Genomic DNA, 15,177 nt, shown 5'->3' with positions numbered 1-15,177 from the left:
TTCCAGATAAGATTGGAACCCTTGCCTAGGTATTTAGTTGCTCATTTCATCCCACACTCAAATTGGCATTCCTGTGAAGGAAGCTAACCCAGCCATTGAGGGGTTAAGTCTCAATGCCAGTCCCAAGCCTGGATAAAATGGGAGTGTTGCATCAGGAAGGGCATCTGTTGTAAAACCTGTGCCAAATCAAATATGTGGACCAGATGATCCACTGTGGTGACTCCAAACAGCTCCTTTACATTTTTGTGTGTGTTTATCAGTTTTTATTTGGTATTTACTGCTCCTTTTTCTTCACTGGCTATATTATTTTGTTTTACAGTTTGCATACCATCCCAACCGCTCTACCGTGGACACCACTGAACACCTCCATCACACAGCCCTGAACCACCTGGACAGCAGGAAGGGGAATTATGTCAAAATGCTGTTTGTAGACTACAGTTCAGTGTTCAGCACCATAATTCCCTTCATACTCACCTCTAAACTGGAGATCCTGGAACTGAGCCTGTCTCTTTGTCAGTAGATCTCCAGCTACCTGAGAGACAGACCACATGCAGTATGAGTGGGAAAACATGTCTCACCCTCCCTCATCCTCAGCAGGGTTGTGTTATGACATGTCTGTCATAATCCTGTGACATCAACAACATGGTGAAGAAGACGTCTACTCCAAAAGACTTTAAACTGCCCTCTTAGGTGTTAAGGTCCTTCTACACCAACGCTCTTGAGAGCATCCTGACAGGAAGCATCACTGCCTGGTTTTTGAACAGCCCCAAACAGGACAGAAGAGCTCTCCAGAGGGTGGTGCAGTCAGCTGAGCATAACATCCACACTGACCTACATGACCTAGAGTCAAGCTACAGCCAGCAGTGCTGGACAAAGCCCAGGAAGATGGTGAAGAACCTCAGCCATCCCAGCAATGGACTCTTTGAATGAGGAGGAGCTTTTTAAATGTTTTCATCTGACTTTTGGACAGTTGTAAAAAACAATTAATTACATGTCATACTTTGAATGTGATAAAATTTTAATATTATTATTATTATTATTATTATTATTATTATTAGTAGTAGTAGTAGTAGTAGTAGTAGTAGTAGTAACAACAAAAACAACAATAATAATACTGTCTTTTAAGTGTCTTTTTATTAAAAATAGATTCAAATATTAAAAGTTTATAAAATGATCATAAAATCTTTATTCCTCATTTATCTCCTATGTTTATTTTTTGCATTCCTTAGATCTCAGAAACTGGTGACTGGTGAATCCTGAATTCTGATTGGTCGGCACTCTGACACCCCCGCCTTTTCGGAAAAGAGGATAGGCAATGGAACACACACTTAAAGTGACAAACAGAGTGAAAGTGTAGTTAAACCTGTAGATTGAGTGTGTAAGTAGGAGATTAGTGTGTGTTCAGTGTGTGTAGTGCGTGTTTATTGTGTGTTTATTGTTGTAGTGAATTAGATACAGAGAGATGTCTCTCTGCAGCTCAGTGATGAAGACTCTGGTTTTCTTCACCTGTTCTCTTCATCTTTCATCAGCAGGTGAGTTCTGTAATGTTTACTGTCTTTACTACATTTATTTACTCTCTAATATTAAAGTTTAACACTAAAGCTGTGATAAGAGTCAAATCTGATAAAGTTACACAGAAATAATACAGGAAATAAAGAAATAAATCACTCAGAAATACACACTTTATTATTATTATTATTATTATTATTATTATTATCTTGTGGTATGACGGTGAGAGTAATTTCTGCGCGTGTGACGTCACTCCTCATTTAAATATTCATCTCCACAATCCTAACAACACCATCTGCTGATTTTAATCTCCTGACTTTTACTGTTCTTGCTGTCATTTCTGTCTCATTTCATCATGGAAGTGTTTAGTTCAGTTTAGTTTATTTCTTTCTCTCACTCTTTTTTCTTCACTTCTCCCTCACTGCTACTGTAATCAGACATTTCAGATGGTAGGAGGTTCGGGGGCAGCAGTGACAACATTCAGGGTTTAGTCCTTTAGGGTTTTAGACATCTCCAGCGTCCTGGGTTTGAGTCTCACTCCCACTCACTGTGTGTGTGGAGTTTACATGTTCTCCCCGTGCTTGGTGGGTTTCCTCCCACAGTCCAAAGACATGCTTCTAGTCTGATTGGAGTCTCTAAATCGTCCCTAGTGTGTGATTGCGTGAGTGAATGAGAGTGTGTGTGCCCTGTGATGGGTTGGCACTCCTTCCAAGCTGTATCCTGCCTTGATGCCCAGTGACACCTGAGATAGGCACAAGCTCCCTTTGACACAAGAATAGATCAGATAAGCGGTACAGACAACAAAATGAACTGAAATGATAAAAAATTAATAAATTAAATAAAATTAGAGTTGTGAGCTTTTCTTATTATTATTATTACAATTGAATGCTGAATGCTGAATGCTGAATTTTGAAGGTGAAAACTACAGTGTGTGTGTGTGTGTGTTGAGTTAGTGATGTAGTGTTTGTGTGTGTGTGTGTTTGTGTGTGTTGAGTTAATGATGTAGTGTTAATGTGTGTTTTTACACTTTTACAGTCACACACTCTCTGCAGTATTTCCTCACTGGAGTTACAGGAATAAATTACCCAGAATTCACTGCTCTTGGTCTGGTGGATGGAGAGCAGTTTGTCTACTACGACAGTAACATCAGCAAAGTGATCCCAAAGACGGAGTGGATGCAGAAGGTGAAGGATAAGGATCCAGATTACTGGAAAGAACAGACAGAGGCTGCACGAGATCAACATGACAGCTGCAAAGTCAATATGCCTACTGTAATGCAGTGCTTTAATCATACTACAGGTAAACACACACACACACACACACACACACACACTGTATCAGTTTCTTAACTCCTCAGTGTAAAGATAAACAAGTACATCTGTATTTATGATAGAAAATCACACAATGGAAATAAAGAGATTCAGATAAACTACATAAATGAAATGAAATGTAAATGTATGTGTGATGAACTAGAGTAAACTACAGAGGTAGTATTCTAAAAAATATCCGAAAATATTCTACTAGATTCTAAAATATTCTACTCAAGTAAAAATACTTTTACTTTGATGATTTTTTTTACAAGTGAAATTACCAGTCTAAAAATTTACTGAAGTCAAAGTAAAAATTAACGAAAAGTTAAAATCAGTTAAGAGCCCGTGTGTGTGTGTGGGTGTGTGTGTGTGGGGGGGGGGGGTCACTCCTGTGTAGTGTAGAAAGGACAAGGGGATATAAAAGCACTAGTTGTTTTTTAATTAAAGAACACTATTACAAATTAAGTGCTAAAACATTTAAACATCCAGGGTGGTATAATCTGTCATTTTGATGCAGACCAGAAAACATTCAAAGAATACAACCACTGAAGGTGGCATGAGTTGTGTAGACCATCCTTCTGTTCTTCCTATAAATGACCCAAAGAAGACCAAACGCTAAGTATTGGGGACCTTCAAGATGTGTTTAAGACGAGACGGTTTACACCAACTGCCATCACGTCACATATATTTGCTTGCCTGCTTGGGGTTTCTGGTGATTCCAGGGTTTGCTTCCATGTTGCCACAAAGTCACTGAAGGCTTTCAGCTTTAATGGATGATTCCTCTCTCAAAAAACTGTTTTCATCACTATGTAAATCTCATGCTCATTAAATATTTACATTCCTGCATTCCTACACAAAAGGTTTTCAGTACACTTCACCTTTTGTCTTTTACACTTTATGCACAATTTAATGCACAGTTTTTGCTCACAGAGATTCCTGAAGTTATGAACATGACTATGAATAATGTATGAGGTAACATTCACACAGTTGTTAATTATGATGTGACTGTATATGAAGTTATATAAAATAATATTGTGGTCATAAGATAATGCCATATAAATGTCACAAAAGCAGCACACAGCATGCCAAGATATATTCAAAATACATCACTCACTTTGTGTGTGTGTGTGTGTGTGCGTGTGTGTGTGCAGGAGTTCACACACTACAAAGAATTTTGGCCTGTGAGCTCGATGATGATGGGACTGTTAGAGGATACAATCAGTTCGGTTATGATGGAGAAGATTTCATCAGTCTGGATCTGAAAACTCTCACATGGACTGCAGCTAAACCACAAGCTCTGATCATCAAGAACAAGAGGGATAATGATACTGGTATTAATGAAAAGTGGAAGTATTTCCTGGAGCAGCAGTGTATTAAGTGGTTAAAGAAGTACATGCCTTACAGCAGAGAGTCTCTAGGGAGGAAAGGTAAAAAGTGTTTACATGAAAAATTACTTTTCATTTTACTGTTTAAAGGAAAAATCATGTGATAATTCCTACCTAATTTAAACACATCTAAAAGCACTTCACCTAGCATCATTTAAAATGAAGAAATCTGAGAGAATGTTTTAATATTTCTGTCTCTGTGTGTCTCTGCAGATCCTCCTACAGCATCAGTGATCCAGAAACACTCGCCTTCTCCAGAGGTGGTGTGTCACGCTACAGGTTTCTTCCCCAAAGAGGTGATGATCTCCTGGAGGAAGGACGGAGAGGACGTGAACGAGGACGTGGAGCTCAGAGAGACGTTACCCAACCAGGATGGAAGCTTCCAGAAGAGAAGCATTCTGAAAGTCCCAGCTGAGGATCTGCAGAAACACACCTACACCTGCGTGATTCAGCACAGCAGCTTGAAGGAGGAGTTAGTGCTAGAAGTACCAAAAGGTCCTGATCAACTCCACATACAGTATAAACAGTAAATCTGATTTCCTGATGCAGCAGATAATAAAGACTCTGTGCTGATTTAACAGGTGGAGGACTGATGCCTATCATCGTTGGTGTTCTCGTGGCTCTCGTTGTTCTCGTTGCCGTTGTTGCTGGAATTATGGTCTGGAAGAAGAAGAACTCTGGTGAGAGGAGGAAGGAGGCAGATGTGAAGTTTTCAGAGAACAGATTTACACTTTCTAATTCTTGAAGGAGATTTGATGAATATTTTGCTTGTTTTTAATCTGAACTGATAAACTGATAAATAACTGTCTGTCCATCATCTGTGTTTCAGGCTTCAAACGTGCTCCATCTTCTGAAGAGTCTTCCTCCAACCACTGATAAAGTGTGACTGTGTGTCTTCCTGCTGAAATGAGAGAGTAAGACATGATGATGTTTACAGTGTCATATGGAATAAAAATCTGTGTGTGGACTGATCCTGTTTCTTTCTCTCTGTTTTTCTAGGAGAGACCAGGAGATGGAGATGAGGACCAAGACAGTGATTAAAGATTGTACATAGCACACACACACACACACTAAGTTTATTTTAGAATTTTTTTTGCCTCTTTGCCTCTGTTTACCCTCTATTACATGTTGATGATATCAACAGGCAGCAGTATTTCAGCTGGAAGGAAGTTGGTGTCCAGCTCTGCTCTGTGTAGTGTTTTGTGCTCCAGACTTCATTCTGTTGTTCTGTTGATGTGATTCTGGTTTTAAACTTTACTTTTCCTGACACTGAACTCCATCTGTCCCTTCTCTTTAGAATTCTTGGCCTCTGTGTATAATTTATATTTTTGTACATAGAAACCAGTGTCTATATTGTAAATATTTCTTATGTATATTTCACCAGGTTTATAACGGTGTGAATGTTATATTTGTTTGGTTTTTGTCCTTGTTTATTCATAGGGATATGGGTACAGACTTTTTTTTAATCTTTTAAACAGGTTGTTTTGTTTTTAATACAGGTAACACTGTTTTTGGACTTCATCCAGCCTATAATTGTCCCTGTCTTTACATTTTCATTTATTATACTGAGTTTTAAGGATCTGCCAGTAAAAAAGTATTGGTGCCAGATACCACAGCACACCTCCAGAGCTCTTGGGGAATTTGGGTCTTGACAGCATAGAGCTCTTTTAGTGGCACAAGACAGGTGTTTTTAAATTTTAATGTCTGATTGGTGTACTGTATATACATGTGCCAGTCTGTAAGTGTTAATGCAGAGCTGTTATGTAGGTTATAAATGACAACATGATGCTACCATCACCATGCCTCACAGTAGGGATGATGTTTACTGCAAAGTAGTAAAATGTACTACTGGAGAGTATCTTCTTATTGGTTGTTCTGTGCTTTCTATCATCTGAACTGTGGATCTTTTTGGCAAACCCTACACTCTCACAGCCCCACACAATATTTATCCCCTGGAGTCACACCATGAATAAATTTCACAGAGTTCTTTGCTGTCAGTCGGTCGATTCTGAGAAGTATATGTGCTACAACAGCAAGATCAGGAAGATGATCTCAGACACAGAGTGGATAAAGAAGATTAAGGTTGAGGAGTCAGAGCAGAGCTAGAAATCAGAGAGACACAGAAGAAGCTGTGAATAGAATATCTTTAGTTAGTATGGCTACAGCAATGCAGCTCTATCACCAGACTGAGGGTGAGAGTCAAATACCCATGAATACACAGGAAATGAAAACACATGTATCATCTAGTTTATTAGGAAAGCTGTAGACCTGTACATTCATGCATGTATCTAAACCAAACAGACTGGTTTGAGTTTCTCATAATCATGTCCTGCTTTGCTCTTTACACCAGTGTGTAATCTTTATACTCTACACTGTATAAACTCTAGAGACTGTTGGGTGTGAAAATACAAATCACAGTCCAAAATCAGCCACAGGATGAAGAGCACCCATGGCCATACCTTCGTCCGTTAGTGAATTCTTCTCTTTTAGTGGTATTAGTAAGGATTCATACAAGATGAAATGTGTCCTTTGTCTCCCACTCACCAAAAAACTATCGGCCTTCAAAAGTTCGCCATCAAACTTAAGGAAGCATATTGAGGTAAGTTAATATTTTGTTTTAATGATACTGTTTATTTTTGCACGTTTTGACCTTGACTGGCAAGCCACTTATGTGCGTAGTAGGCTTATGTTCGCTAATGCACGTGATTGATAATATTAGGCTTACGTAATAAAATGTTAGGAATACGTATGTAATTGTCTGCAAATTACCTTAAAAACTACTCTAAATTGACATCACAGAAGAGAAAGAGTGAGACCTCCACCCATGCTTCCAGCAGTAAGCAACTGAAAGTTGACTCCATTTTCCCAGACAAACATGTGTTTCCAGTCACTGTGAACAAAACTATATTGAGGTACATCATTCAAGGACTTCATCCTTTCAGCACTATTGATCTGCCATCACTTAAAGAGCTGATTAGTACACTGCAGCCTGGCACTTCTATCATTATAAGGCCTACTTTACGCTCCAAGATAGCTGAAGCTGCTCTGATCATGAAACAGAAAGGGACTGCTGCCATGAGTGAAGTTGAATGGATTGCAACCACAGTGGATTGTTGGACTGCATGTAGAAAGTCATTCATTGGTGTAACTGCTCACTAGATAAACCCTGAAAGTCTTGAAAGACATTCTGCTGCACTTGTTGCAAAAGATTAAAAGGCTCTCATACTTTTGAGGTACTGGCCAGTGCTATAAATGATATCCACACAGAGTATGAAGTACGTGACAAGATTGTCTGCACAACCACAGACAGTAGTTTCAACTTCCTGAAGGCTTTCAGTTTTTGGAGCTGAAAACAATATCGAGATGAGCAAGTGTGAAATTGATAACACTGATTCTGAAGGCTATGATGAGGAAAGTGATGGTGTGGAATTCCACGATGCCTCTCTACTCCTGGACCAAGATGATGGGTTCGAATTCCAGCTACCAAAACATCAAAAGTGTACCTGCCACATACTTAACCTTGTGTCAAGTGTTGATGCCCAAAAAGCTCTCTCAAATGAACACTACAAGAAACTCTACATATCTGTCTTTAGCAAGTGCCAAGCTTTATGGAATAAAAGCAGTCGATCCAAGTTTAATCCAGCACAAATGCTGTTCTTGACAGAGTGGGCCAACACAATGCATCCAGCTGCAAAAGTACTGAACATCTTGCAAGCAGAAGTGAATACACAGCTGGGGTGGCTGTTGCCTAGTGTCCATCAGTTAAGCTTGAAACGTCAGCGACTCCACCATTCTCTCAGGTACTGTGCCCCACTTGTGGATGCCCTACAACAAGGAATCCAAACACGATTCCAGCACATGTTTGAAGATCCTGAGGTCATCACAGCTGCCATCCTTCTCCACAAATTTAGGATCTCTTGGACAAATGTTGAAGCCATCATAAAATGAGGTAAATTAATGCAAGCATGAAAATTCTAATTCTACAATTTCTAATCTGGGCAACTTCTGAGCCAAACTAATATGACTGAAAAAACTTTTTTTGCGTACTTACATGTAAAAGCCCAAATCTTAAAAAGGTTCTTGCTATTATAAGTGCACCATTTATGAATATTATGACCGGTTCTTGGGCTGTAATCTCAGTATGAATATTGATGTACAGTATTCACGCAGCAGGTTGTAGTTGTCACACAGTCTGTTTCTTTAATCAACACTGGCTTGGAAATGCTGTTAGAATTTAAGCTAAAAGATATTTAGACGTTTTAGATATTTAGATATAGCTGACTGTATGTAAATGTAGTTAATGACAAAAACCATAGAATTTGTTCCCAACCAACCCCCTCCAACCAATCAAACCTTTCTCTGTATCTCCTCACTTTGCTCATCGGCCTAGAATACATCAAACTGAATGAAAATCAGCATCTGCTGAAGTTAAATTGGAGGTTTTATAACGTTGAGTAGTATGTTTCATATTGGCATTAGATGTGTCTTTGTAGTTTGATAGTTAAATACAAACAGTTCTAAAGCAGGATAAAACATTGTATGGTTGATTTCACTTCATGTTGTGAGACTAAAAGCTTAAACAAGAATCTCTAGTTTTGGTTCTTGCTTTTACTTTTTTTTTTAATGCTCAAGTACAATTTTAATGTGGTACTTTTTTACTTTTACTCGTATGTTTCTGGTCAGATACTTCTACTTTAAATTGAGAAAAAATTTCACTCAGTACTTGTACTTTCACTTGAGTAACATTTTTGAGTACTTTTTACCCCACTGATTAGCAGGGTCATTCAAATCCAGTGTTAAAGCGCCACCTAGTGTCAGTGTTGGAGTGTAATGAAGTGATGCAGTGGAATTAACACCATCAGCTGAATCAGGAGACGTTTTCAGCACCAGGTCAAGACTGTGGGGAGCCTTTTCCTTCAAGGGTGTATTGAAGCCCTTGTTTTTTTCCCCATCACTGTCTGTGCAGCAAGCGACTAAATTATTGTAGGGAATGTTTTGCTTGGTGAAGTACACGTCAGTTGCTTGGAAAATGTCTTCTCCTCGTGTCGTTGTGGACAAATTAGAAGACAAAAGAATGTCCTGCTTTATTTTGGCATCTTCAATGTACTGCACATATGCAGCGAGTACTGCCTCATCTGCCACAGTGGAAGTTTCATCAATTTGGATAGAAAATGGCTGCATCTTTAAACTTTTCAACCAACGTGTTCTCAACATCATTTGCCATTCTATCGATTCTGTCTTTTACTGTATTATTGGACAGAGGTACAGTTTTAAGTTTAGAAGCCACTTGTGTCCCGCACATTATTTCTGCCATTTTTACACATACGGGTTTGAGCAGAGTTTCCCCGATGGTGTGCGGCTTTTTTGACTGGGCAATCAAGGGAGCACACTCGAAGGATGCAACTGTTGCCTGTCTGTTTTCATTTCCAGCTCTAGTCATTGCATCTCTGATATTCTGGGGCCTATTTGATACAAGTTCTTTTTTCCTTTGGGAAAATTCTCGGGGTTTTACCAACTGTCTGTGGGTGTTTCGTGCTCTGATGTCTCCTCAGTTTGCAGGGCTTCATGCTTTCATTAGCTAGTCTCTCTCCACAGATTACACACTCAATTCTCACCTTGTCCATTGCTTCCGTGAAACCAAATTCAAGATAACTGTCCAAATAAATCCTTGTTTTCATTTTATAGCCATTTATATTTTTCTCTTCTCCGTGGTGTTTTGCCATGATCGCTTTACCGCGCCTTTTTGTTTGTCCTGTGTGTGTGTTTTTTAAAGCTGCGTCTGTCTATTCCCACTCTCGCGATACACAGCGTGAAATTCACGATGTTAAGGAAATTACTTTTCATATATTAACCATTATTAAAATATTACAAATTGAATTATCAAGCTATAATATATTTAAAAAAAAAAAAAAAGTGTAACCCTAAAACTAGAGTGAGCTCGGCGACCCCTAGGTTGGGAACCACTGGTTTAACTCCATGTGTGTCTGCATCTCCTGTACTGTTTTTGTTCTGTGTAGCACCTCTGCTCCAGGAGGAATGTTGTTTCACTTCACTGTGTACTGCATCAGTTATATATGGTTGAAGTGACAAAGCTTTCACTTTGACTTCAATCCAATCTTCCTGTTCATTATACCTGTTCATCACACCTGATCGGGTGGGGCAAGAACACGTGCAAACACAACATAAACAAAAGCACATGGAACATACAGAAACTCTGGTGTTCAAGCAGGGAACTGTCTAGCAGTCCATGACACTCTCAGTGTAGATTATAAATATTAGACACATGGAGATGTTTGCTGTATCTTTGTGTTGATTTTTTCTTCCTAATAAAAACAGTTTGAAGTACATGTTGAGAACCGATCAGAATGTTCTGTATCTCTGCATGAATTCCTGCTTAAATGTGAGTCATAAAAAGGAAACACATATCAGCTCATGAACCACTGTATTCTCTAACCTTCTCTTGTGAATGTTCTTGAGATGTTTTATAATTAATGAATTAAAATCTGTTCAGGTTCTGAAGAGAGAAACCTGCTATTTACCACAGGTCTGCCACCACCACCATGCTTCACAGTGGGCGGAGTTTTAATGTCCAGTGTCCTGGTTTTTTCACAAAATCTTAAACTTGTAATTAATATACAATTAATGCAATTTTTTTTCATTGTGGGTCATTAGTTTAGAGTGTGTTTGTATTTTATTATGACTCACTTTAGCATGCAAGAGCAGATTTTTATTATTGAGTTAATTATATAAGCAGAAATTCAGTCAATTCAAAGCATTTACAGCTTTCACTGGTGATAATTAAAGTGATTGATGGACATGTTACTAATGAACCTTAATGAAAGCTGGAGCACCACCCTCCACCCCAACCTCCATCCCTCTCCACAGTTCCACCTCAACCTCCATCCCTCTCCACCCTCCACCTCAACCTCCATCCCTCTCCACCCTCCACCCCAACCTCCATCCCTCTCCACAGTTCCACCTCAACCTCCATCCCTCTCCACCCTCCACCCCAACCTCCATCCCTCTCCACAGTCTCCACCTCAACCTCCCTCCCTCTCCACCCTCCACCTCAACCTCCATCCCTCTCCACCCTCCACCTCAACCTCCATCCCTCTCTACCCTCCACCCCAACCTCCATCCCTCTCCACCCCAACCTCCTCCATCCCTCTCCACCCTCCACCTCCATCCCCACCTCCATCCCTCTCCACCCTCCACCCCCCCTCCACCTCCATCCCTCTCCACCCTCCTCCACCCTCCACCCCAACCTCCACCCCCTCCACCTCCATCCCTCTCCACCCTCCACCCCAACCTCCACCCACCTCCATCCCTCTCTACCCTCCACCCCAACCTCCATCCCCCTCCACCCCAACCTCCACTCCCCTCCACCTCCACCTCCATCCCTCTCCAACCTCCACCCCAACCTCCATCCCTCTCCACCCTCCACCCCAACCTCCACCCCACTCCACCCTCCACCCCAACCTCCATCCCTCTCCACATTTCCACCTCAACTCACCATCTGTACCTGCAAACACTCAACAACAAGCACAGTGTCATCAGCTGATCCTTTATTACATTTAATATATTTAATTTATTTTATATATTTAAAGTGAGTTATTACTAGCTGATAAAAATAGTTACAAAAAATAATATTAATCTATAAGAAATAGCTGAAAATATAAAGAGAGATGATCTGTTGCCTCCTTCTTCATCTCCTGCTTTCACTTTCAGTTTAAACCTGCATTCCTCAAATCTTCTTAGAAACTGGTGACACTGAATCGTGAATTTTGATTTGTTTTCGCTCTGGTTTTCTTGTTGGTCAGAGCCAATCAGAATCTCTGATAGCGGGAAAACATCCTCACAGATCACAACAGGAGCAGGAGGATCTGTAACTTTCTCTTAATCTGAGATAAATAGGGTTTAAATACAGAGTTAGAGTGGAGTTAGACTTGTAGATCGATTCGGTAAATAAGAGATTTAGTGAGTTTAGTGTTAGTTTAGTGTGTGTTTAGTGTTTAGTGTGTGTTTAGTGTTTAGTGTGTGTTTAGTGTTTAGTGTGTGTTTAGTGTTTGTTTATTGTTGTAGTGGATCAGATGTGACAGTGTGCGATGTCTCTCTGCAGCTCAGTGATGAAGACTCTGGTTTTCTTCACATGTTCTCTTCATCTTTCATCAGCAGGTGAGTTCTGTAATGTTTACTGTCTTTACTACATTTATTTACTCTCTAATATTAAAGTTTAACACTAAAGCTGTGATAAGAGTCAAATCTGATAAAGTTACACAGAAATAATACAGGAAATAAAGAAATAAATCACTCTGTACAACAGAAATACACACTTTATTATTATTATTATTATTATTATTATTATTATTATTATTATTATTATTATTATTATTATTATTATTATTATTATCTTGTGGTATGACGGTGAGAGTAATTTCTGCGCGTGTGACGTCACTCCTCATTTAAATATTCATCTCCACAATCCTAACAACACCATCTGCTGATTTTAATCTCCTGACTTTTACTGTTCTTGCTGTCATTTCTGTCTCATTTCATCATGGAAGTGTTTAGTTCAGTTTAGTTTATTTCTTTCTTTCACTCTTTTTTCTTCACTTCTCCCTCACTGCTACTGTAATCAGACATTTCAGATGGTTGGAGGTTCGGGGGCAGCAGTGACAACATTCAGGGTTTAGTCCTTACAGTAGGATGATGGAGGGCAAACTGGAGAGAAAATCCAAATAAGAGAATAAATACAGATGAAGTGGGATTTATTACAAACTGGAGAGAAAATCCAAATAAGAGAATAAATACAGATGAAGTGGGATTTATTACAAACTGGAGAGAAAATCCAAATAAGAGAATAAATACAGATGAAGTGGGATTTATTACAGTTTTAATCTCTTTATTCACATTTTATGTGCTGATGTTCCACAGAAGAGACTTTTACATCTGCTGGAATGATTTATTTCATTTATAAAAAATAACTTTTACTGAAATTAATAAATAAATAAATAATAGAGATTGTGAGTTTTTCTTATTATTACAGTTTTTTACAATTGCTTAAGCACAATTTTAAAAATGAGGCTCATTTTGTCAAAACACTACACACAATTCACAGATCCACACACAAATAGCCTAACACCTCAGTTCTTTTGCAAAACTTTCCATTAATTTAACAAAACCCAACTTTGACACCATATGGAACACACATGGTTCATCCATTCTGACTGATTCATTTACACACTTGTAACTTTTACACTTTTCTGATGATATAGTCTGGGTTAGATTTTTTTGTTAGTGTAAAATACATGAATATTGAAAAAAAAAACCACGACACCAGTACTGTACATTGACGGAAATCTTTCCCTCACCACATTGTACAGACATTCAATACAGTCATGCTTTCCAAAGGCTGCATTTCAAATCAGAACATATTCCAAATACAATATAGTACACAAACAAAAACATGGAGACAAAGCAAAAGAAAAAACAACCTAAGCATCTCTTGGCCTAGCTGGATCTGACCACAGCACTTCATCCACATCACAGGCGATGTCCGATCTCACAAAACAGCGAGGGAAGAATCTTCTTGAATGGCGAATCCATCCTTGCACAGACCCTGTATCAATTAGGTCACAGGCCTCCTCCATGGCTAGAATGAGGGGAATCCTGACATAGGGCTGGAGATCGTAAACCTTCCACCGCCATGCTGAAAAAAACTCTTCAATGGGGTTGAGGAAGGGAGAGTATGGTGGGAGGTATTGGAGTGAAAATTGTGGATGATCATGAAACCAGTTTTGGACAAGAGCAGATTGGTGGAAAGATACATTGTCCTAGATGACAGTGTATCTCATCTGCTTGGCATCCATTTGTTGTTCTGCTGTGACAGTGTTGTGAAGTCTGTCTAAAAATGTGATAATGTGGGCCGTGTTGTAAGGACCAAACTCGGCATGGCGGTGTAGGATCCCATTCTGTGTGATTGCAGCACACTGTGATGCTGCCTCCACGTTGGCCTGGGACATTCAAAATAGCTCTATGGCCAATGATGTTTCTCCATCTTCTTCTTACTTTAGTCAGGTTGAACCCAGCCTCATCTATGAAAATAAATTCATGTGAGATTGGATCACCATCAATTAGCAGAACTCTCTGAAAAAAAAAAGAAAAAAAATAGAGAACATGTGAAAAGGTTTTGTGTGCAGTGGACAATACTGAAGTGGACATTACTTACCTCCACATATTCATGCCATAGGTCTTTTACTCTTTCAGAATTTCTTTCAAATGGCACTCAATACAGTTGTTTCATCTGGATGTGATGCTTTTTAAGGATTCGCCCCAGTGTTGTTAGAGAGACCTGATGGACATTGAAAACTGTGTGGTCATTCAGGATGTTTGTCTGAATTTCTCTAAGACATATCACATTATTGACCAAAACCATGTTTATAATAGCTCTCTCTTGTTCCTCTGTGAATATGGGGCTCCTTCCTCCTCTATGTTCTCAACCCTCAATCCTATGTAGATCAATCAAAATACATGTTACAGTAAATGTCACAAGACAGCACACAAGACATTGTCTCAAACATGGAACACAGTGAATGGTACCAAATAGTACTGATGGAGGTCATGTAATAGGCTTTAATGTACTGTAGACAGCAGAGAAAAGTTGTTTTTATACCTGTGCTCTTGTCAAAATGTCCGAATTACTGAAGCAGCAGTATATCTGCTGAGGTTGGGCTGAACTCTCAGGCCAGCCTCTCTCAATGTCAACCCATGGTTTTAAACATGGGTCAACCAAGGTTGCTCGAATCACATCTGATAAATTTGGTCCCTGCCTTCTTTGTCCACATCCTCCAAGTCTACCTCTTCCTCTCCCTCTTCCTCTCTCTACCCCCCTTCCTCCATGGACTGCCCCTCTCATCTTAACTCTTTCTCTTACTGCGACATTGCCTTCCATTTTTGTTGAAGACAGGTAAACT

The 15,177-nt window shown here is 39.4% G+C and overlaps 3 protein-coding genes across 9 annotated transcripts in view; all 3 read left to right on the top strand.

The window, feature by feature from the left end:
• The window catches only part of LOC131343455 (BOLA class I histocompatibility antigen, alpha chain BL3-7-like), a 34,168-nt gene extending 28,917 nt beyond the window's left edge, over positions 1-5,251 (top strand). Inside the window, exon 7 of the mRNA XM_058375160.1 lies at positions 5,204-5,251. The gene's annotated coding sequence lies outside the window, so the exon portion shown is untranslated. The remainder of the gene's footprint in view (positions 1-5,203) is intronic.
• The window catches only part of LOC131343447 (BOLA class I histocompatibility antigen, alpha chain BL3-7-like), a 94,559-nt gene that overhangs the window by 45,360 nt on the left and 34,022 nt on the right, over positions 1-15,177 (top strand). For 2 of the 7 annotated variants that reach the window (XM_058375145.1, XM_058375140.1), the window contains exon 1: positions 12,053-12,379. The exons of 2 other annotated variants lie outside the window; for them this stretch is intronic. In XM_058375145.1, the coding sequence (XP_058231128.1) occupies positions 12,310-12,379 (70 nt within the window). In that variant the 5' untranslated portion in view covers positions 12,053-12,309. Of the gene's footprint in view, positions 1-12,047; positions 12,380-15,177 lie in introns of those variants that run through there. 3 more of the 7 variants (XM_058375141.1, XM_058375142.1, XM_058375143.1) reach the window with 3 other exon arrangements.
• LOC131343467 (BOLA class I histocompatibility antigen, alpha chain BL3-7-like) lies at positions 1,463-4,984 on the top strand. The gene is made up of 5 exons (XM_058375181.1): positions 1,463-1,532; positions 2,545-2,808; positions 3,971-4,246; positions 4,418-4,699; positions 4,786-4,984. The coding sequence occupies exons 1-5, from the start codon at positions 1,463-1,465 to the stop codon at positions 4,947-4,949; spliced, it is 1,056 nt and encodes a 351-aa protein (XP_058231164.1). The 3' UTR covers positions 4,950-4,984.

The sequence above is a fragment of the Hemibagrus wyckioides genome, linkage group LG22, assembly GCF_019097595.1.
Source record: "Hemibagrus wyckioides isolate EC202008001 linkage group LG22, SWU_Hwy_1.0, whole genome shotgun sequence".
Lineage (NCBI taxonomy): Eukaryota > Metazoa > Chordata > Actinopteri > Siluriformes > Bagridae > Hemibagrus > Hemibagrus wyckioides.
Note: the sequence above shows the minus strand (reverse complement) of the source record. Positions and strands in the feature narration are given on the sequence as shown.